At 43.8% G+C, this 25,186-nt stretch overlaps 1 protein-coding gene and 1 pseudogene across 1 annotated transcript in view; both read right to left on the reverse strand.

Moving 5' to 3' along the window:
* The window catches only part of LOC121560165 (zinc finger protein 721-like), a 73,094-nt gene extending 57,698 nt beyond the window's left edge, over nt 1–15,396 (reverse strand). Inside the window, exons 1-4 of the mRNA XM_045216254.1 lie at nt 15,362–15,396; nt 15,049–15,226; nt 7,877–8,693; nt 7,583–7,590 (exon numbers count right to left, since the gene is read on the reverse strand). Coding sequence (XP_045072189.1) covers nt 7,583–7,590; nt 7,877–8,693; nt 15,049–15,226; nt 15,362–15,364 — 1,006 coding nt within the window. The 5' untranslated portion in view covers nt 15,365–15,396. The remainder of the gene's footprint in view (nt 1–7,582; nt 7,591–7,876; nt 8,694–15,048; nt 15,227–15,361) is intronic.
* A 1,585-nt stretch (nt 15,397–16,981) lies between these two features.
* LOC121560162 overlaps nt 16,982–25,186 on the reverse strand; it is a 29,207-nt pseudogene continuing 21,002 nt past the window's right edge.

The raw sequence follows: 25,186 nt of genomic DNA on the forward strand, positions 1-25,186 counted from the left end.
TACACTGGGCACACACCGAGCAGGAGGAGACATAAACCCTCACATCCCTGGCTAACGTTGGCCACCAGTATTTCATGCTAAGACAGTGCAATGTCCGGCCAATACCTGGATGTCCAGAGGAGGGTGATGTATGAGCCCAATAAATAAGTCGATCACGAATCTCGAGCGGAACGTACGTCCGCCCCACAGGACACTCGGGGGAGTAGGGTCGGTACGCAGTGCCCGCTCGATTTCTGAATCGACCTCCCCATACCACCGGAGCCACCAAACAAGACTCCGGCAGTATGGAAGTAGGCTCGTTGGACCTCTCCTCTGTGTCATACCGCCGGGACAGGGCATCTGCCTTACCATTCTGGGACCCAGGGATGTATGTGATCTTAAAAACGAACCGGGTTAGGAACATGTTCCACCTAGCCTGACGAGGGTTCAATCTCCTAGCTGCCCGGATGTACTCCAGGTTACGGTGATCCGTCAGAATGAGGAAAGGATGTTGAGCCCCCTCAAGCCAATGCCTCCACACCTTTAGGGCCTGGACTACGGCTAACAGCTCCCTGTCCCCAACATCATAGTTACTCTCCGCCGAGCTGAGCTTCTTGGAGTAGAACGCACAGGGGCGGAGTTTAGGTGGCGTGCCGGACCGTTGTGATAGAACTGCCCCAATACCGGTCTCGGACGCGTCTACCTCTACTTGGAATGGTAAAGAGGGATCCGGATGCGCCAGCTCAGGAGCCGAGGTGAACAGGTTCTTTAGTTTGACAAATGCCCTGTCCGCCTCAGCCGACCACTGCAAACGCACCGGACCCCCCTTTAGCAGGGACGTAATGGGAGCTGCAACCTGTCCAAAACCCCGAATAAACCTCCGGTAGTAATTAGCAAAACCCAAGAACTGCTGCACCTCTTTTACAGTGTTTGGAGTTTGCCAATTACGCACAGCCGATACCCGGTCTACCTCTATCTCCACGCCATACGCGGACAACCGATAACCCAAAAAGGAGACGGACTCCTGGAAGAACAGGCATTTCTCTGCCTTGACATACAAGTCATGCTCCAACAGTCGTCTCAACACTCGGCGCACCTGGGCTACATGCTCGGCTCGTGTAGAAGAATACACTAGGATGTCGTCGATGTACACCACTACACCCTGCCCATGCATGTCCCGGAAAATCTCGTCAACAAAGGATTGGAAGACTGAAGGAGCATTCATTAACCCGTATGGCATGACGAGATACTCGTAATGACCCGAGGTGGTGCTAAATGCTGTTTTCCATTCATTCCCCTCCCTAATGCGCACCAGATTGTACGCGCTCCTGAGATCCAACTTTGTGAAGAACCGCGCTCCGCGTAATGACTCCGTCATCGTCGCAATCAGTGGAAGTGGGTAACTGTATTTCACTGTGATCTGATTGAGACTACGGTAATCAATACACGGGCGCAATCCCCCGTCCTTCTTCTTCACAAAGAAGAAACTCGAGGAGACCGGAGAAGTGGAGGACCGTATGTATCCCTGTGCCAAGGACTCGGCTATGTAAGTCTCCATAGCCGCAGTTTCCTCTTGAGACAGGGGATACACATGACTCCAGGGAAGAGCTGCTCCTGTCTGGAGATTTATCGCACAGTCCCCCTGTCTATGAGGAGGTAGCCGTGTTGCCCTCGATTTGCTAAACACGAGTGCTAAATCCTCATACTCTGGGGGAATGCGCAGTGCGGGCACTTGGTTCGGACTCTCTACCGAGGTCGCCCCTATGGAAACACCTAGACATCTCCCTACACACTGGGCAGACCACTCCATAAGAGCCCTCTGTTGCCACGCTATGGTAGGATCATGGGTGCTTAACCAGGGAAGGCCCAACACCACTGGGTACGCAGGAGAGTCAATCAGATAGAACTGAATGATTTCCTCATGACCCCCCTGCGTCGTCATCGTCAGCGGTGCTGTGACATCCCTGATCAGACCCGACCCCAACGGCCGGCTGTCTAATGCGTGGACAGGGAATGGAACTTCTACCGGCCGAAGGGGGAATTCCTAACCTAGCACAAAATGCCCGATCAATAAAGTTCCCAGCTGCGCCTGAATCTACTAGCGCCTTATGCTGGGAATGAGGTGCCACCTGTGGAAATCTCACAGGAATACTCATGTGACCAACAGAGAGCTCTGGGTAAGTGGGGCGCCTACTCACCTGAAATGACTCCCCAGTGCGTGGCCTGCTGTCACCTCTCCCAGGAGACCCTCCCCAGCACCTGGCCGCGGTGTGTCCTCCACGACCACAGGTGGTGCAGGGGATGGCCTCCCTCGGGTTCCCTCTCCTCCTCTCTCTAGCACCAGCACCTCCGAGCTCCATAGGAATCGGCTCGGAGGTGCTGGAGGGTGGAATGGACGACCCCCACTCGGGACGTCCGCGGGTAGCCAGCAGGGTGTCTAGACGGATGGAGATGTCCACCAACTGGTCGAACGACAGGTTGGTGTCCCTGCAGGCCATCTCACGACGAACGTCCTCTTGTAGGCTACACCGGTAGTGGTCGATGAGGGCCCTCTCATTCCACCCCGCATCCGCTGCTAGTGTCCGGAACTCCAGTGCGAACTCCTGTGCGCTCCTCTTCCCCTGTCGGAGGTGGAATAGACGCTCTCCCGCCGCTTTCCCCTCAGGTGGATGATCGAAGACAGTCCTGAAGCGGCGGGAAAACTCCGCGTAGGTGATGGTTGCGGCGTCTATTCCCCTCCATTCGGCGTTGGCCCATTCCAACGCCTTGCCGGAGATACAGGAGATGAGGGCGGAGACGCTCTCGTATCCCGAGGGCGCCGGGTGTATAGTGGCAAGGTAAAGTTCTACCTGCAGGAGGAAGCCCTGACACCCGGCTGCAGAACCGTCATATGCCCTCGGGAGCGAGAGCCGAATGCCACTGGGTTCCGGTGCTGAGAGAGGAGGACTGGCCGTTGGTGCTGGGATGGTGTGAGAAGGCGTGGGCACCTCCCGATTCACCAAACGGCGCAGTGTGTTGGACACCTCGTCCATGGCGGCCCCGAGTTGCCGGATCATGGTGTCCTGGTAATTAATCCGGTATTCCAGGGATTCGGGTGCCGCCGCTGTTCCTGCTGACTCCATGATGGTGTGTTGTTCTGTTAGAAGGGAACCGATGTGGATGTGGTGGAGGAGTCAGGTGCAGGACACAGAGGTTAAGTCCAACAGACTTTAATAATCCAAAGTAACCGACCAAAAATAACACGACCTCGACAAAACAAGAGGCGAGGGAGAATTACGCAAACACGCGTAAACACTAAACATAAAACAAACAGAGTGCAAACACGTAGCTCCGAACAACATGACAGTGAAAACAACACACAATAATACTAACACAAAACAAGGAACTTATAGGGCACGCAATCAACACACAATTGGCCACAGGTGAAACAGACAGACAAAAGCAATCGACTGCAGAAACATAGAGCGGTGGCAGCTAGTACTCCGGGGACGGCGCTCGCCGAAGCCTGCCCGAACCAGGAGGAGGAGCAGTCTCGGCCGAAACCGTGACATCTATTCTCTGTATATTTCAATGATGTCGCTCTTGCTACTGGTGACTCTCAGATCCACCTCTACGCAGACGACACCATTTTGTATACATCTGGCCCTTCATTGGACACTGTGTTAACAAACCTCCAAACGAGCTTCAATGCCATACAACACTCCTTCCGTGGCCTCCAACTGCTCTTAAACGCTAGTAAAACTAAATGCATGCTCTTAAATCGAACGCTGCTTGCACCCGCCCGCCCGACTAGAATCACTACTCTCGGAGGGTCTGACTTAGAATATGTGGACAACTACAAATACCTAGGTCTGGTTAGACCATAAACTCTCCTTCCAGACTTACATTAAGCATCTCCAATCCAAAGTTAAATCTAGAATCGGCTTCCTATTTCGCAACAAATCCTCCTTCACTCATGCTGCTAAACATGGTCTCGTAAAACGGACTATCCTACCAATCCTTGACTTCAGCGATGTCATTTACAAAATAGCTTCCAACACTCTACTCAGCAAATTGGATGTAGTCTATCACAGTGCCATCCGTTTTGTCACCAAAGCCCCATATACTACCCACCACTGTGACCTGTAAGCTCTTGTTGGCTGGTCCTCACTACATGTTCGTCGCCAAACCCACTGGCTCCAGGTCATCTATAAATCACTTCTAGGCAAATCCCCGCCTTATCTTAGATCATTGGTCACCATAGCAACACCCACCCGTAGTATGCGTTCCAGCAGGTATATCTCACTGGTCATCCCCCAAGCCAACACCTCCTTTGGCCGCCATTCCTTCCAGTTCTCTGCTGCAAATGACTGGAACGAACTGCAAAAATCTATGAAGCTGGAGACACTTATCTCCCTCACTAACTTTAAGCATCAGCTGTCAGAGCAGCTTACTGATCACTGCACCTGTACACAGCCCATCTGTAATTAGCCCACCCAACTACCTCATCCCCATATTGCCCTGCCTTTCGAAAGTTTTTGAAAGCCAAGTTAACAAACAGATCACCAACCATTTCGAATCCCACCGTACCTTCTCCGCTATGCAATCCGGTTTCCGAGCTGGTCATGGGTGCACTTCAGCCACGCTCAAGGTCCTAAACAATATTATAACCGCGATCGATAATAGACAGTACTGTGCAGCCGTCTTCATCGACCTGGCCAAGGCTTTCGACTCTGTCAACCACCGCATTCTTATTGGCAGACTAAATAGCCTTGGTTTCTCAAATGACTGCCTCGCCTGGTTCACCAACTACTTCTCAGATAGAGTTCAATGTGTGAAATCGGAGGGCCTGTTGTCTGGACCTATGGCAGTCTCTATGGGGGTGCCACAGGGTTCAATTCTTGGGCAGACTCTTTTCTCCGTGTATATCAATGATGTCGCTCTTGCTGCTGGTGACTCTCAGATCCACCTCTACGCAGACGACACCATTTTGTATACATCTGGCCCTTCATTGGACACTGTGTTAACAAACCTCCAAACGAGCTTCAATGCCATACAACACTCCTTCAGTAGCCTCCAACTGCTATTAAACACTAGTAAAACTAAATGCATGCTCTTCAATCGAACGCTGCTGGCACCCGCCCACCCGACTAGAATCACCACTCTCGACGGGTCTGACCTAGAGTATGTGGACAACTACAAATACCTAGGTGTCTGGTTAGACTGTAAACTCTCCTTCCAGACTCACATTAAGAATCTCCAATCCAAAGTTAAATCTAGAATCGGCTTCCTATTTCGCAACAAAGCCTCCTTCACTCATGCTGCCAAACATGCCCTCGTAAAACTGACTATCCTACCGATCCTTGACTTCGGCGATGTCATTTACAAAATAGCCTCCAACACTCTACTCAGCAAATTGGATGTAGTCTATCACAGTGCCATCCGTTTTGTCTCCAAAGCCCCATACACTACCCACCACTGTGACCTGTACGCTCTTGTTGGCTGGTCCTCACTACATGTTCGTCGTCAAACCCACTGGCTCCAGGCCATCTATAAATCACTGCTAGGCAAATCCCCGCCTTATCTTAGCTCATTGGTCACCATAGCAGCACCCACCCGTAGTCTGCGCTCCAGCAGGTATATCTCACTGGTCATTCCCAAAGCCAACACCTCCTTTGGCCGCCATTCCTTCCAGTTCTCTGCTGCCAATGACTGGAACGAATTGCAAAAATCTCTGAAGCTGGAGACTCTTATCTCCCTCACTAACTTTAAGCATCAGTTGTCAGAGCACCTTACCGATCACTGCACATGTACACAGCCCATCTGAAATTAGCCCACCCAACTACCTCATCCCTATATTGTTATTTATTTTGCTCTTTTGCACCCCAGTATCTCTATTTGCACATCATCTCTTGCACATCTAGCATTCCAGTGTTAATACTAATTGTAATTATTTTGCACTATAGCCTATTTATTGCCTTACCTCCATAACTTGCTACATTTGCACACACTGTATATATATTTTCTGTTGTATTTTATGACCTTATGTTTTGTTTACCCCATTTGTAACTCTGGGTTGTTGTTTTTATCGCACTGCTTTGCTTTATCTTGGCCAAGTCGCAGTTGTATATGAGAACTTGTTCTCAACTGGCTTACCTGGTTAAATAAAGGTGAAATAAAAAAGAAATGGTGTGTATTGAACATTCCTATTGGACTGGACAGCTAGCTAACTGGCTACCGATCAACCTATTGTGTGTATTGAACATTCATATTGGACTGGACAGCTAGCTAACTGGCTACAGATCAACCTATTGTGTGTATTGAACATTCATATTGGACTGGACAGCTAGCTAACTGGCTACCGATCAACCTATTGTGTGTATTGAACATTCATATTGGACTGGACAGCCTTACCTATAGAGTAGCACCACCACCCATCAGCCAGTTCTCTTCTTGACATCAAAGCCTCAGTGTATTGTTGCTATAGGAGTTTTTGATTAATAATCCTATTTATTTCAAGCCACACTAAGACGTCACCATACTATTCCTTTAAAGCCCCACTCTGTAAGATATAAATCATCAGAGTGGGTCACCAACTTAAATGTAAACAATGGAGCAAATGCATCACATATAAATATCACTTGATTATCAGAGGGGTAAACTACGGAGCCAGATAGAACTACTGAGACATTCCAAATCAGGCTTCATCCATATCATGAAGGTGGATGTTGATCCAACCATTTCAAAAGTAATGACGGGGCTGATGGAAACAGGATTGTATAAATGCCGACAGACAATTTGTTCATTTGTTTTACATGGTGGGATCTTTATGTGTCTGTAAAAATGTATAAGCGAGAAATGGCGGTGGAAACTCCTTTAATAGAAAATATTGATATAATAACCATCATATCGAAGTTAGCTTGGAGTCATGCGATGATATGTTGTGTGGTCCTCCCACTACGACTTGGGAACCCATGCAGTTTATTAGGCTACAGATGAAATAAGTTATGAACTTCATAGGGTGGTGAAAGTGCACGTGATGAGCTTGATGCTCCGTTCCAATACATTTTGAGGGTCTTATTCTGGTGAAATGATGATCGATGCTTGGTTGCCATTTGACATATAAAATAATTTCTCTCTTCTCCATAATAATCTCATCATGTAGGTAGCCTACCCGCACTGTATCTGGGAGCTGTTGGCTACAGTGCACGTGCCAAGAGCACGTTTGCTACGTAACACAACAGTTTTTTCAAACCATCAGTAGAGTTGAAAATGCGATGGAAACCCATTTAACTTCTATTTTTATTTGGTACATGGAAATTTAACAGCAAAAGTAAAAATGTTGTGCACTACGTCATAACGCAAAGCCTTTGATCCGCAATAAGTCTGTTTGATAGAAACATAATGCATTTATTGTTTTAGGTAGATTAGAATATTCACATGAAAATGTCAAATGTCATTGGATTTAGGTTGGAAGTTTGGATTTGTTTTGTTGAAATGACGTGGAAACAACGTTTATTCAACCAGTGGGAGGCTTGTAAATGCCCCCAGGAAAGTCGAACGAGGAACTCTTCATTGAGACAATGATGAAACAGCAATAGGTCGGCAAATATCACTTGATTACCTGTAGTGCTGAAGGAATGACACACCCAGATAAACACACACAGTCAGAGTTTTAAAAAGGACCATTTAAACACATGGAATCTGACATACTCTATATTCAAACTGACACACTCCATATTCAATTCATGTTTTCTAATAAAAACAATATATGTTTGAGTATACTTTGTATCATTCAATTTCATATGGTATGAACAAGTAAACACAATCTCAGTCAACAATATAAGACAATGGGAGCACTGTGTATGTTCTCTGATTAACTTTAAGTCAATGTGATGTGAAATATCAATTTACACACTAGGATAAGTAATTATTCTCTCCTGTGTGGATTCTCACATGACTTTTAAGTGACTGTGATGAGTAATATGTCTTCCCACAGTCTGAACATTTGTAAGGCTTCTCCCCTGTGTGACGTCTCATGTGTTCTTTCAGCTTTCTTAACTGGTTAAAACGCTTTCCACACTGTGAGCAGTGGTAAGGCTTCTCCCCTGTGTGTATTCGCTCATGAGCTTTCAGGTTTCCTAAATGGCTAAAACTCTTTCCACACTGGGAGCAGTGATAAGGCTTTTCACCTGTGTGTATTTGCTGATGAGATTTCAGGTTTCCTAAATGGTTGAAACTCGTTCCACACCGGGCGCAGTGGAAAGGCTTCTCCCCGGTGTGTATTCGCTCATGAGCTTTCAGCTTTCCGAAATGGACAAAACTCTTTCCACACTGGGAGCAGTGGTAAGGCTTCTCACCTGTGTGTGTTCGCTCATGAGATTTCATGTTTCCTAAGTGGTTAAAACGCTTTCCACACTGGGCGCAATGGTATGGCTTCTCCCCAGTGTGTATTCGCTCATGAGTTTTCAGGGTGTCTAACCGGTTAAAACTCTTTCCACAATGGGAGCAGTGGTAAGGCTTCTCCCCTGTGTGTATTCGCTCATGAGCTTTCAGCTTTCCTAACTCCTTAAAACTCTTTCCACACTGTGCGCAATGGGGTGACTTCGCTCCTGTGTGTGTCCTCTCATGTCTTTTCAGGCTTCCTAACTTGGCAAACCTAGTTCCACACTGGGAGCAGAGGTGTCGTCTTGCTGGTTTGGATGTCTCTGGTTCCTCCGACTTTGGTTTTTCTCCTGCCAAAGACAGTGTTTATTTAAAGAGAGACCTGAATGAAACCTCCACTTGATAAAACTGCCTTGCTATGAAACAAATAATGTAAAGATCCCTGGTAATTACTGATAATATATTTACATGACTTATTTTATTCATTCTGTTTATACAGTGGGGGAAAAAAGTATTTAGTCAGCCACCAATTGTGCAAGTTCTCCCACTTAAAAAGATGAGAGAGGCCTGTAATTTTCATCATAAGTACACGTCAACTATGACAGACAAATTGAGGAAAAAAAATCCAGAAAATCACATTGTAGGATTTTTTATGAATTTATTTGCAAATTATGGTGGAAAATAAGTACTTGGTCACCTACAAACAAGCAAGATTTCTGGCTCTCACAGACCTGTAAATTCTTCTTTAAGAGGCTCCTCTGTCCTCCACTCGTTACCTGTATTAATGGCACCTGTTTGAACTTGTTATCAGTATAAAAGACACCTGTCCACAACCTCAAACAGTCACACTCCAAACTCCACTATGGCCAAGACCAAAGAGCTGTCAAAGGACACCAGAAACAAAATTGTAGACCTGCACCAGGCTGGGAAGACTGAATCTGCAATAGGTAAGCAGCTTGGTTTGAAGAAATCAACTGTGGGAGCAATTATTAGGAAATGGAAGACATACAAGACCACTGATAATCTCCCTCAATCTGGGGCTCCACGCAAGATCTCACCCTGTGGGGTCAAAATGATCAGAAGAACGGTGAGCAAAAATCCCAGAACCACACGGGGGGACCTAGTGAATGACCTGCAGAGAGCTGGGACCAAAGTAACAAAGCCTACCATCAGTAACACACTACGCCGCCAGGGACTCAAATCCTGCAGTGCCAGACGTGTCCCCCTGCTTAAGCCAGTACATGTCCTTGCCCGTCTGAAGTTTGCTAGAGTGCATTTGGATGATCCAGAAGAGGATTGGGAGAATGTCATATGGTCAGATGAAACCAAAATATAACTTTTTGGTAAAAACTCAACTCGTCGTGTTTGGAGGACAAATAATGCTGAGTTGCATCCAAAGAACACCATACCTACTGTGAAGCATGGGGGTGGAAACATCATGCTTTGGGGCTGTTTTTCTGCAAAGGGACCAGGACGACTGATCCGTGTAAAGGAAAGAATGAATGGGGCCATGTATCGTGAGATTTTGAGTGAAAACCTCCTTCCATCAGCAAGGGCATTGAAGATGAAACGTGGCTGGGTCTTTCAGCATGACAATGATCCCAAACACACCGCCCGGGCAACGAAGGAGTGGCTTCGTAAGAAGCATTTCAAGGTCCTGGAGTGGCCTAGCCAGTCTCCAGATCTCAACCCCATAGAAAATCTTTGGAGGGACTTGAAAGTCTGTGTTGCCCAGCGACAGCCCCAAAACATCACTGCTCTAGAGGAGATCTGCATGGAGGAATGGGCCAAAATACCAGCAACAGTGTGTGAAAACCTTGTGAAGACTTACAGAAAATGTTTGACCTGTGTCATTGCCAACAAAGGGTATATAACAAAGTATTGAGAAACTTTTGTTATTGACCAAATACTTATTTTCCACCATAATTTGCAAATAAATTCATAAAAAAATCCTACAATGTGATTTTCTGGATTTTTCTTCCTCATTTTGTCTGTCATAGTTGACGTGTACCTATGATGAAAATTACAGGCCTCTCTCATCTTTTTAAGTGGGAGAACTTGCACAATTGGTGGCCGACTAAATACTTTTTTTCCCCACTGTAAGTCAGAACACAAAAAAATAGACAGTTCTAGGACACTCATGACACAAACATCTCTGGATTCCTATCGTGCAGATGGTTGTAAATGTATAACCTTAATAGCTGTATGATACAGAATGAGACCTACACATTTCCTTCAACCTAAATTAAGTAAAAAAAAGTAATTTTGTGTGGAAGTCCAAAACGTATTTACTTATTTGTTTTTACATTTGAGACAGATACAAAGCACATCAGTAACATCTCCGCGTTGTTGAAAGGGTCCGACACATGATGTTTCAATGGCAATGTTTCTAATTTAGACATTCAACATTATTTACATTTTGACTATCACTATTGTCATGATATTTTGGGTAAAGTAAAAAAGAATGTGAAATATTTTGTTCCTAAAAATATAAACGCAACATGTAAAGTGTTGGTCCCATTTTTTCGAAGAGCACGAAAGCTTATTTCTCTCAAATGTTGTGCACTAATTTGTTTACATCCCTGTTAGTGAACATGTCTCCTTTGCCAAGATAAGGCATATCAAGAAGCTGATTAAACAGCATGATCATTACACAGGTGCAACTTGTTCTGGGGACAATAAAAGGCCACTCTAAAATGTGCAGTTTTGTCACATAACACAATGCCACAGATGTCTCAAGGTTTGAGGGAGCGTGCAATTGGTATGCTGACTGCAGGAATATCCACTGGGGCTGTTACCAGAGAATCTAATGTTAATTTCTCTACCATAAGCCGCCTCCAACGTCGTTTTAGAGAATTTGGCAGAACATCCAACTGGCCTCACAACCGCAGACCACGTGGGGGAACCGAGTGGTGCAGCAGCCTAAGGCGTCACTACAGACCCAGGTTCGATCCCGGGCTGTATCACAACCGGCCGTGATCGGGAGTCCCAAAGGGCGGAGCACAATTGGCCCAGCGTTGTCCTGGTTAGGGGAGGGTTTGGCCGGGGTAGGCCGTCATTGTAAATAATAATTTGTTCTTAACTGACTTGCCTAGTTAAATAAACAAATACACATACATTTACATATGTAAAGAAGGTATTTATGTTTCTATATACATTTGCAAAAATTTCTAAAAACATGTTTTCACTTTGTCATTAAGGGGTATTGTGTGTAGATTGACGAGATTTTTAAAAATATTTATCCATTTTAGAATCAGGCTGTAATGGAACAAAATATGGAAAAAGTCAAGGGGTCTGAATACTTTCCGAAGGCACTGTATAGAGCTATATTATAAAGTATGAAAGAAAGGCTTGTTCATTGACATATCATGAATTCACTATGACATCATCATATACCCTACAAGTCAAAGGTTTGGACACACCTACTCATTCAAGGGTTTTACTTTATATTTACAATTGTTTACATTAATAATAGTGACGACATCACAACTATGAAAGAACACATATGGAATCATGTAGTAACCCAAAAAGTGTTAAACAAATATATAAATATATTTGAGATTTGAGATTCTTCAAAGTAACCACCCTTTGCCTTGATGACAGCTTTGCACACTCTTGGCATTCTCTCAACAAGCTTCATGAGGTGGAATGCATTTCAATTAACAGATGTGCCTGGTTAAAAGTTAATTTGTGGAATTCATTTCCTTCTTAATGCGTATGAGCCAATCAGTTGTGTTGTGACAAGGTAGGGGGGGTATACAGAAGATAGCCCTATTTGGTTAAAGACCAAGTCCATATTATGGCAAGAATGGCTCAAATAAGCAAAGAGAAATGACAGTCCATCGTTACTTTAAGACATGAAGGTCAGTCAATACGGAACATTTCAAGAACTTTGAACGTTTCTTCAAGTGCAGTCGCAAAAACCATCAAGCGCTATGATTAAACTGGCTCTCATGAGGACCGCCACAGGAACGGAAGACCCAGAGTTACCTCTGCTGCAGAGGATACGTTCATTAGAGTTAACTGCAACTCAGATTGCAGCCCAAATAAATGCTTCACAGAGTTCAAGTAACAGAAACATATCAACATCAACTTTTAAGAGGAGACTGCGTGCGTCAGACCTTCATGGTCGAATTGCAGCAAAGAAACCACTACTAAAGGACACCAATAAGAAAAAAGAGACTTGCTTGGGCCAAGAAACACGAGCAATGGAAATTAGACCGGTGGAAATCTGTCCTTTGGTCTGATGAGTCCAAATTTGAGATTTTGGTTCCAACCGCCGTGTCTTTGTGAGAAGCAGAGCAGGTGAATGGATGATCTCTGCATGTGTGGTTCCCACTGTGAAATATGGAGGAGGAGGTGTGATGGTGTGGGGGTGCTTTGCTGGTGACACTGGCGTGATGTATTTACAATTCAAGGCACACTTAACCAGCATGGCTACCTCAGCATTCTACAGCGATACACCATCCCATCTGGTTTTGCGCTGAATGGGACTATCATTTGTTTTTCAACAGGACAATGAACCAATACACCTCCAGGCTGTGTAAGGTCTATTTGACCAAGAAGGATAGTGATGGAGTGCTGCATCAGATGACCTGGCCTCCACAATCACCCGACCTCAACCCAATTGAGATGGTTTGGAATGAGTTGGACCGCAGAGTAAAGGAAATACAGCCAACAAGTGCTCAGCATATGTGGGAACTCCTTCAACACTGTTGGAAAAGCATTCCTCAAAAAGCTGGTTGAGAGAATGTCAAGAGTGTTCAAAGCTGTCATCAAGGCAAAGGGTGCCTACTTTGAAGAATCTCAAATATAAAATATATTTTGATTTGTTTAACACTTTTTTGGTTACTACATGATTCCATTTGTGTTATTTCAGTTTTGATGTCTTCACTTTTATTCTACAATGTAGAAAATAGTAAAAATAAAGAAAAACCCTGGAATGAGTAGAAGTGTCCAAACTTTTGACGTGTACTGTATATACAGTGGGGAGAACAAGTATTTGATACACTGCCGATTTTGCAGGTTTTCCTACTTACAAAGCATGTAGAGGTCTGTAATTTTTATCATAGGTACACTTCAACTGTGAGAGACGGAATCTAAAACAAAAATCCAGAAAATCACATTGTATGATTTTTAAGTAATTAATTTGCATTTTATTGCATGACATAAGTATTTGATCACCTACCAACCAGTAAGAATTCCGGCTCTCACAGACCTGTTAGTTTTTCTTTAAGAAGCCCTCCTGTTCTCCACTCATTACCTGTATTAACTGCACCTGTTTGAACTCGTTACCTGTATAAAAGACACCTGTCCACACACTCAATCAAACAGACTCCAACCTCTCCACAATGGCCAAGACCAGAGAGCTGTGTAAGGACATCAGGGATAAAATTGTAGACCTGCACAAGGCTGGGATGGGCTACAGGACAATAGGCAAGCAGCTTGGTGAGAAGGCAACAACTGTTGGCGCAATTATTAGAAAATTGAAGAAGTTCAAGATGACGGTCAATCACCCTCGGTCTGGGGCTCCATGCAAGATCTCACCTTGTGGGGCATCAATGATCATGAGGAAGGTGAGGGATCAGCCCAGAACTACACGGCAGGACCTGGTCAATGACCTGAAGAGAGCTGGGACCACAGTCTCAAAGAAAACCATTAGTAACACACTATGCCGTCATGGATTAAAATCCTGCAGCGTACGCAAGGTCCCCCTGCTCAAGCCAGCGCATGTCCAGGCCCATCTGAAGTTTGCCAATGACCATCTGGATGATCCAGAGGAGGAATGGGAGAAGGTCATGTGGTCTGATGAGACAAAAATAGAGCTTTTTGGTCTAAACTCCACTCGCCGTGTTTGGAGGAAGAAGAAGGATGAGTACAACCCCAAGAACACCATCCCAACCGTGAAGCATGGAGGTGGAAACATCATTCTTTTGGGATGCTTTTCTGCAAAGGGGACAGGACGACTGCACCATATTGAGGGGAGGATGGATGGGGCCATGTATCGCGAGATCTTGGCCAACAACCTCCTTCCCTCAGTAAGAGCATTGAAGATGAGTCGTGGCTGGGTCTTCCAGCATGACAACGACCCGAAACACACAGCCAGGGCAACTAAGGAGTGGCTCCGTAAGAAGCATCTCAAGGTCCTGGAGTGGCCTAGCCAGCCCCGAAACCTGAAGGATCTGGAGAAGGTCTGTATGGAGGAGTGGGCCAAAATCCCTGCTGCAGTGTGTGCAAACCTGGTCAAGACCTACAGGAAACGTATGTTCTCTGTAATTGCAAACAAAGGTTTCTGTACCAAATATTAAGTTCTGCTTTTCTGATGTATCAAATACTTATGTCATGCAATAAAATGCAAATTAATTACTTAAAAATTATACAGTGTGATTTTCTGGATTTTTGTTTTAGATTACGTCTCTCACAGTTGAAGTGTACCTATGATAAAAATTACAGACCTCTACATGCTTTGTAAGTAGGAAAACCTGCAAAATCGGCAGTGTATCAAATACTTGTTCTCCCCACTGTATATATGGAAATACACGTTAAAAAAATTACCAATCGATTGGTCGACAAAGATTTTTTACCTACTGTGAACAGGTACAAGTGTATCTTCATGTCAACTAATAGAACTCTGCTGGTTGTCCTGGTAACAGATACCAGTGGGCAGATCTATTTTATTTGTTCGAACTAAACTACAGCACTTACTTTGATGAGTCAAATCTGCTCCTTTCTTCTCTTCTCCTCCTCTCACAGTTCCACTCAGCCCCGTTGTTTTCCTGCAGTCCACCAGCCGCACAGACAACCTCTTCAGACCCAGCAGTAAGGTGCTACTGGGAGAGGTACGACACAGGGACTCTGGGAGGGCGGAAGGGCTAGCGTTGTCCTGGTAACCATATAGAGGGGACACAGACACATATCATTATGGATGCTGATGTCACTGTTGTCATGAAGTGCTTTACAGAAACCCAGCCCAGACCCCGACAGAGCAAGCTGTATGCTAGACCAGACCAAGCTGTACCATCTGGTGTTCTGATCTGGAGAGACTCTTCTCTGCCTCGTCAGCATCAGGATGTTGTTGAGGCTCCCCAGAGGATACATGATAGTCATGTCTCTCTCCTGTGTGAACGAGAACATCAAACAGATGGTAAACTTATTATCTTCTATTGCAATCATAGGGTCTTACAAGAGGCATTAATATATCTAAACAGGGCCTAAACGGTCACTTTCATCATGATTTTATAAAATATTGTTTATGATGCAAATGTGAAAAGATAGTTCCACAAATTGGGTGCCTTTTGCGTCCATTTGATATTTTAAGATTTACTCTTTAACAATTCCTACAGTACAGAAAATCACATTGTATGATTTTTAAGTAATTAATTTGCATTGTATTGCATGACATAAGTATTTGATACATCAGAAAAGCAGAACTTAATATTTGGTACAGAAACCTTTGTTTGCAATTACAGAGAACATACGTTTCCTGTAGGTCTTGACCAGGTTTGCACACACTGCAGCAGGGATATTGGCCCACTCCTCCATACAGACCTTCTCCAGATCCTTTATTGTGTGTATTGAACATTCATATTGGCCTGTACAGCCTTACCTATAGAGTACTATGAAGCTAAAACTACTCAGACTTTCCAAATCAGGGAAGCCACACTAAGATGTCACCATACTATTCCTTTAAAGCCCAACTCAGTAAGATATAAATCATCAGAGTGGCCCACCAACTTAAATGTAAACAATGGAGCAAATGCATCACATGTAAATATCACTTGATTATCAGAGGGGTGTACTACGAAGCCAGATAGAACTTCTGAGACATTCCAAATCAGGCTTCATCCATATCATGAAGGTGGATGTTGATCCAACCATTTCAAAAGTAATGACGGGGCTGATGGAAACAGGATATGCGGGTACAATTTTATAAATGCCGACAGACAATTTGTTCGGTCGTTTTACATGGTGGGATAATAACCATCAAATCAAAGTTAACTTGGAGTCATGCGATGATATGTTGTGTGGTCCTCCCACTACGACTTGGGAACCCATGCAGTTTATTAGGCTACAGATGAAATAAGTTCTGAACTTCACAGAGTGGTGAAAGTGCACGTGATGAGCTTGATGCTCCATTCCCAAAAAAATGGAGGGTCTTATTCTGGTGACATGATGATCGATGCTTGGTTGCCATTTGACAAATAAAATAATATCGCTCTTATCCATAATAATCTCATAATGTAGAAAGCCTACCCGCACTGTATCTGTGAGCTGTTGGCTACAAGAGAACGTTTGCTATTTAAACGCAACCCTTTTTAAAACCATCAGTAGAGTTGAAAATGCGATTGGAACCCATTTAACTTGTAATTTTCATTCGGTACATGGGAATTTAACCTCTACGGGATCGGTGTCCCGTATACGGGATGGTTGAGCTAACCTGCGCTTATGTGAAGCCTTTGATCCGCAATAAGTCTGTTGGATGGAAACATTTCTGGTGGGAAAATCCATATATTGTTTTATGCAGAATTGAGAATAATCACATGAAAATCTGTGGCAATTTGCATGGAAACTTTGCTACTAAGGTGGATATTGATCCAACACCTGCCGCTTATTCAAACCAGCCCACTGGGTACAGACGTCAGTTCAACATCTAGTTTTTATTGACATTTGTTTGAGTCGTCAACAAAAGTGAATTCAACATGAAATAAACACAAAATATCACCTGTCATACCTCATGTTGAGTTTTCCACATTTATCTAACATCACATGGATTTGTTTTGTTGAAATGATGTGGAAACAACATTTATTCAACCAGTGGGAGGCTTGTAAATGCCCCCAGGAAAGTCGAACAAGGAATCCGTGGGCGAGTCAGTGAACATTTTCATTTAATTAAACAATAGAGAGAACGCATCACATCCAAATATCACTTGATTATCTGTAGTGCTAGAGGAATGACACACCCAGATAAACACACACAGTCAGAGTTTAAAAAAAGGACAATTTAAACACATGGAATCTGATCTACTCTATATTCAAACTGACATACTCCATATTCAATTCTTGTTTTCTCAATGTGATGTGAATATCAATTTACACACTAGGAGAAGTAATTATTCTCTCCTGTGTGGATTCTCATATGACTTTTAAGTGACTGTGATGAGTAATATGCCTTCCCACAGTCTGAACATTTGTAAGACTTCTCCCCTGTGTGGAGTCTCATGTGTTCTTTCAGCTTTCCTAACCGGTTAAAACGCTTTCCACACTGGGAGCAGTGGTGAGGCTTCTCCCCTGTGTGGATTCGCTCATGAGCTTTCAGGCTTCCTAACTGGCTAAAACTCTTTCCACACTGGGAGCAATGGAAAGGCTTCTCCCCTGTGTGTATTCGCTCATGAGCTTTCATGTTTCCTAACTGGTTAAAACTCTTTCCACACTGGGTACAATGGTGTTGCTTTGCTCCTGTGTGTGTCCTCTCATGTCTTTTCAGGCTTCCTAACTTGGTAAACCTAGTCCCACACTGGGAGCAGTGGTAAGGCTTCTCCCCTGTGTGTATACGCTCATGAGATTTCATGTTTCCTAACTTGTTAAAACTCTTCCCACACTGGGCGCAATGGAAAAGCTTCTCCCCTGTGTGTACTCGTTCGTGAACTTTCAGCCTTCCTAACTGGTTAAAACTATTTCCACACTGGGCACAATTGTATGGCTTCTCTCCTGTGTGTGTTCTCTCGTGTCTTTTCAGGCTTCCTGACTTGGCAAAACTCTTTCCAATCTGGGAGCAGAGGCGTCGTCTTGCTTGTTTGGACGTCTCTGGTTCCTCCGAGTTTGGTTTTTCTCCTGCCAAAGACAGCGTTTATTTAAAGAGAGACCTGAATGAAACCTCCACATGATAAAACGGTCCCTATGAAATTTAATCAGATCCCTCAATAACCTGAGGCCAGTTTTCAAACATTTCATCATTTAAAACTATGTTGTAGAGTAATTCCTGGTATTTACTGATAATATGTTTACATTACTTATTTAATTCATTCTGTTTTATGAGTCAGAACACAAAAAACTAGACAGTTCTAGGACACTCAAGACACAGACATTGCTGGATTCCTATCGAGCAGGTGGTTGTAAATGTATAACCTTCATGGCTGTATGACCGCACACTTCCTTAAACCTAAAATAAGTAAATAAGTAATTTTGTGTGGAAGTCCTAAACTATACACAAAGTACATCAGTAACATCTCACCGTTGTCAAAAGGGTCCGACACTGCTGTTTAAATAGCTTTTTTTTTTTTTTTCTTCGATTTTCACACATTTTTTACATTCTGACTCACTAATGTCATTATATTTTGGGTGAAGTAAAAAATAATGTGGAACCTTTTGGATGTTAGATGTTCCAAAAATATAAATGCAACATGTAAAGTGTTGGTCCAATGTTTCATGAGCTGAAATAAAAGATCCCAGGATCTTTCCATACGCACGAAAGCTTATTTCTCTCAAATGTTGTGTACAAATTCGTTTACATCCCTGTTAGTGAACATGTCTCCTTTGCCAAGGTAAGGCATATCAAGAAGCTGATTAAACAGCATGATCATTACACAGGTGCACCTTGTGCTGGGGACAATAAAAGGCCACTCTAAAATGTGCAGTTTTGTCACACAACACAATGCCACAGATGTCTCAAGTTTTGATGGAGCGTGCAATTGGCATGCTGAATGCAGGAATATCCACTGGAGCTGTTGACAGAGATTGAATGTTAATTTCTCTACAACGTCATTTTAGAGAATTTGGCAGTACATCCAACCGGTCTCACAACCACAGACCACATATAACAACACCAGCCCAGGACCTCCACATAGTCTGAGACCAGCCATCCGGACAGCTGAGGAAACTGGAGTATTTCTAACTGTAATAAAGCCCTATAAAATGGGGAGAAACTGATTCTGATTGGCTGGGCCTGGCTCCCAAGAGGGTGGGATTATGCCCTCCCAGGCCCACCAATGGCTGTGCCACTGCCCAGTCATGTTAAATCCATAGATTAGTGCCTAATTTATTTATTTACATTGACTGATTTGCTTATATGAACTGTAAATTGCTGAAATTGTTGCATGTTGCGTTTATATTTTTTTCAGTATACACTACCAGTCAAAAGTTTGGACACACCTACTCATTCAAGGGTTTCACTATTTTTAATATTTTTTTACTTTGTAGAATAATAGTGAACTGTAAATAGTTGAAATTGTTGCAGTACTTTGTTGAAGCACATTTGGCAGCGATTACAGCCTGGAGTCTTCTTGGGTATGACGCTACAAGCTTGGCACACCTGTATTTGGGGAGTTTCTCCCATTCTTCTCTTTCAGAGGGACCATCGGGTTCTTGGTCACCTCCCTGACCAAGGCCCTTCTCCCCCGATTGTTCAGTTTGGTCGGGCGGACAGTTCTAGGAAGAGTCTTGGTAGTTCCAAACTTCTTCCATTTAAGAATGATGGAGGCCACTGTGTTCTTGGGGACCTTCAATGCTGCATAATTTTTTTTGGTACCCTTCCAAATCATGTCCAATCAGTGCCTCGACACAATCCTGTCTCAGACGTCTACGGAGAACTCCTTCGGCCTCATGGCTTGGTTTTTGCTCTGACATGCACTGTCAACTGTGGGACCTTATATAGACAGGTGTGTGCCTTTCCCAAATCATGTCCAATCAATTGAATTTACCACAGGTGGACTCCAATCAAGTTGTAGAAACATCTTAAGGATGATCAATGGAAACATAATGCACCTGAGCTCAATTTCGAGTCTCTTAGCAAAGGGTCTAAATATGTAAATATATAAATAAGGTATTTCTGTTTTTTTTTTTTTTTTACATTTGCAAAAATGTATAAAAACCTGTTTTTGCTTTGTCATGAAACTAGTCCACTGGACTAGTTTCATAGTATGGAATCACTTCAGAGTTTCTGGATTTTGGGTAAACTTCTCCTTTAAAGCATCATTGAGAAATAATTAATTGAAGTTGGAACATTTGTAGACTAGCGGTTAAGAGTGTTGGGCCAGTAACTGAAAGCTCGCTGGTTCGAATCCCCCGCAAGGTGGAACAATCTGCCATTCTGCCATTGAGCAAGGCAGTTAACCCCCAACAACAACTGCTCCCCGGACGCTGATGGCGTGGAACGTCGATTAAGGCAGCCCCCTCACCTCTCTGATTCAGAGGTGTTGGGTTTAATGAGGAAGACACATTTAGGGTGAATTAATTCAGCTGTGACTGACTAGATATCCCCTTTCCTTTCCCTTTTCATCCCAGTCCTCCTTTAAGACTCCATAATATTTTATCATTAGATGCTACAGTCCTCCTTTAAGACTCCATAATGTTTCATCATTAGATGCTACAGTCCTCCTTTAATACTCCATAATGTTTCATCATTAGATGCTACTGGCCTCCTTTAAGACTCCATAATGTTTCATCATTAGATGCTACAGTCCTCCTTTAAGACCATAATGTTTCATCATTAGATGCTACAGTCCTCCTTTAAGACTCCATAATGTTTCATCATTAGATGCTACAGTCCTCCTTTAAGACCATAATGTTTCATCATTAGATGCTACAGTCCTCCTTTAAGACTCCATAATGTTTCATCATTAGATGCTACAGTCCTCCTTTAATACTCCATAATGTTTCATCATTAGATGCTACAGTCCTCCTTTAAGACTCCATAATGTTTCATCATTAGATGCTACTGGCCTCCTTTAAGACTCCATAATGTTTCATCATTAGATGCTACAGTCCTCCTTTAATACTCCATAATGTTTCATCATTAGATGCTACAGTCCTCCTTTAAGACTACATAATGTTTCATCATTAGATGCTACTGGCCTCCTTTAAGACTCCATAATGTTTCATCATTAGATGCTACAGGCCTCCTTTAAGACTCCATAATGTACTTATTTTGGGTGCTGGTACTGTTTATATTTAGAAGCTGGAGATCCACAATACTTTTTGAGCTAATATTCTATAAGAGGAACAGGAGCTCAAGCATTAGAACATTTGAGGTGCCGGTACTCAGCTACGGTGAACTCCTGCCCAAGTAAAGCACTGCTTCTTATCCCTTGGTGTAAATAGCCTGCAGATGTGTCTGTCCCTGTTTCCTGGTGCAGGAAACTCTGAGGGCCCAGAATATTTTATACAATGTTGCAAGTTCACTAGCCAGAGCTTCAGGCCAGACTCAAGTTAATAGTTGATACAATGTTTTCAAGTTCGTTGCAGACAGGTCAAGCATAGCCAATGTGATTTATAGGATATTTATTTATATCAGGATATTTTCTACCTGCAGGTTGCAATGTTTTATTTGTAGGCTTTATAAAAGCTATTTTTACAAAGTTGGCAATGGCAATAGAAGTAACTTTTTAGGTTTGTATCATTTTAATTTTGATTTAGATATAATTTTGATTAACCACATGACAATACTTTTGAGATATGAAGAGACGTTATTATAAAATGAAATGAAAATGTTCCACGAAAATGTGCACATGAAAACCATAACTGGCACGCAGATCGGTAGAAATGGTAAGATAAATATGCATTCCACATGAGAAAGGTTGCAGACTCCTCGTTTAGCCTATTACCGGGCAACTTCAGGAGAGTAACGGCAGAATCTGTGAAAGCCAGCAGGACAGGGAGGAGAATGGTTGGGTCAGGTTAAGCAGGACAGGGAGGAGAATGGTTGGGTCAGGTTAAGCAGGACAGGGAGGAGAATGGTTGGGTCAGGTTAAGCAGGACAGGGAGGAGAATGGTTGGGTCAGGTTAAGCAGGACAGGGAGGAGAATGGTTGGGTCAGGTTAAGCAGGACAGGGAGGAGAATGGTTGGGTCAGGTTAAGCAGGACAGGGAGGAGAATGGTTGGGTCAGGTTAAGCAGGACAGGGAGGAGAATGGTTGGGTCAGGTTAAGCAGCACAGGGAGGAGAATGGTTGGGTCATGTTAAGCAGGACAGGGAGGAGAATGGTTGGGTCAGGTTAAGCAGGACAGGGAGGAGAATGGTTGGGTCAGGTTAAGCAGGACAGGGAGGAGAATGGTTGGGTCAGGTTAAGCAGGACAGGGAGGAGAATGGTTGGGTCAGGTTAAGCAGGACAGGGAGGAGAATGGTTGGGTCAGGTTAAGCAGCACAGGGAGGAGAATGGTTGGGTCAGGTTAAGCAGGACAGGGAGGAGAATGGTTGGGTTAAAACATCTTCTGGGTAGGTAACAACACATCTGCCACACTGATCCTCAACACGGGGGCCCCTCAGGGGTGCGTGCTCAGTCCCCTCCTGTACTCTCTGTTCACCCATGACTGCATGGCCAGGCACGACTCCAACACCATCATTAAGTTTGCCGACGACACAACAGTGGTAGGCCTGATCACCGACAACGATGAGACAGCCTATAGGGGAGGAGGTCAGAGATCTGGCCGTGTGGTGCCAGGACAACAACCTCTCCCCTCAACGTGACCAAGACAAAGGAGATGATTGTGGACTACAGGAAAAAAAAGAGGACTGAGCACGCCCCCATTCTCATCGACGGGGCTGTAGTGGAACAGGTTGAGAGCTTCAAGTTCCTTGGTGTCCACATCACCAACGAACTATCTTGGTCCAAACACACCAAGACAGTCGTGAAGAGGGCACGACAAAGCCTATTCCCCCTCAGGAGACTAAAAAGATTTGGCATGGGTCCTCAGATCCTCAAAAAATTCTACAGCTGCACCATCGAGAGCATCCTGACTGGTTGCATCACCGCCTGGTATGGCAACTGCTTGGCCTCTGACCGCAAGGCACTACAGAGGGTAGTGCGTACGGCCCAGTACATCACAGGGGCAAAGCTCCCTGCCATCCAGGACCTCTATACCAGGCGGTGTCAGAGGAAGGCCCTCAAAATTGTCAAAGACTCCAGTCACCCTAGTCATAGACTGTTCTCTCTGCTACCGCACGGCAAGCGGTACCGGAGTGCCAAGTCTAGGTCCAAAAGACTTCTCAACAGCTTCTACCCCCAAGCCATAAGACTCCTGAACAGCTAATCATGGCTACCCGGACTATTTGCACTGCCCCCCACCCCATACTTTTTACGCTGCTACTACTCTGTTAAGTATTTATGCATAGTCACTTTAACTCTACCCACATGTACATATTACCTCAACTACCTCAACTAGTCGGTGCCCCCGCACATTGACTATGCAACGGTACCCCCCTGTATATATAGCCTCCCTACTGTCACTTTATTCCATTGTATATATAGCCTCCCTACTGTCACTTTATTTTTACTTCTGCTCTTTTTTTCTCAACACTTTTTTGTTGTTGTTTTATTCTTACTTTTTTGTTTAAAATAAATGCACTGTTGGTTAAGGGCTGTAAGTAAGCATTTCACTGTAATGTCTGCACCTGTTGTATTCGGCGCATGTGACCAATAAAATTTGATTTGATTTGATTTGATTTGATTTGATCTTCTGGGTAGGACCCTTCATCTCAATTTCCGCCTAAAATGACCCAAATCTAACTGCCTGTAACTCAGGACCTAAAGCAAGGATATGCATATTCTTGATAGTATTTTAAAGGAAACACTGGACAGGGAGGAGAATGGTTGGGTCAGGTGAAGTTTTTTCTTCTTCTGGTTATTAAAGTCGATAGAAATGGTAAGATAAATTGTCAAGATAAAAAGTTGCCGACTCTTCGTGTTTCCTGTTACCTTCAGGAGAGTAACAGCAGGAGTGGGAGGAGCTTGGTAATTGATCTCTGGCTCCCTCTTGTGTCATTTGTGTCTTATTTCATCAAACGTTGAGCTTAAAGCATCAGACAAAGCTCAATGCATATAGTTGATTTTATTAAAAACACATAGTGTATGTCTATATATGGAAAAATAGACGTTTAAAAATGTCTACCAATCGATTGACCAAGATTGTTATTAGTCGAGGACAGCCCTACTGGGAACAGATACCAGTGTATCTTCATGTCAACTAACAGAACTCTGCTGGTTGTCCTGGTAACAGATACCAGTGGGCAGATCTATTTTATTTGTTCAAACTAAACTACAGCACTTACTTTGATGAATCAAATCTGCTCCTTTCTTCTCTTCTCCTCCTCTCACAGTTCCACTCAGCCCCGTTGCTTTCCTGCAGTCCACCAGCCGTACAGACAACCTCTTCAGACCCAGCAGTAAGGTGCTACTGGGAGAGGTACGACACGGGGACTCTGGGAGGGCGGAAGGGCTGGTGTTGTCCTGGTAACCATATAGAGGGGACATAGACGCATATCATTATGGATGCTGATGTCACTGTTGTCATAAAGTGCTTTACAGAAACCCAGACCAGACCCCGATAGAGCAAGCTGTATGCTAGACCAGACCAAGCTGTACCATCTGGTGTTCTGATCTGGAGAGACTCTTCTCTGCCTCGTCAGCATCAGGATGTTGTTGAGGCTCCCCAGAGGATCCATGATAGTCGTATCTCTCTCCTGTGTGAACGAGAACATCAAACAGATGGTAAACTTATGACCGTCTATTACAATCATAGGGTCTTACAAGAGCCATTAATGTGTCTAAAAAGGGTCTAAAATGGCCACTTTCATCATGATTTTGTAAAACATTGTTTCTGATGCAAATGTAGAAGGGTCGTTCCACAAATTGGGTTCCTTTTGCATCCCTTTGATATTTTAAATATAAATTATGCACAAACATTGAATTTTAAAAGCCTGTTATATTAGATGAAGTGCACTTTAATGTAGACCACATGGAAAATTCATTAAAGCTAATTTAAAAAGTCCAAAAAATATATGTACCAATTGCAGATTGAACCTTTAACAATTTATACAGTACTGAACAACATATTGAAGTATATAACTTCAGT

This window comes from Coregonus clupeaformis, unplaced genomic scaffold (assembly GCF_020615455.1).
Source record: "Coregonus clupeaformis isolate EN_2021a unplaced genomic scaffold, ASM2061545v1 scaf0651, whole genome shotgun sequence".
NCBI lineage: Eukaryota > Metazoa > Chordata > Actinopteri > Salmoniformes > Salmonidae > Coregonus > Coregonus clupeaformis.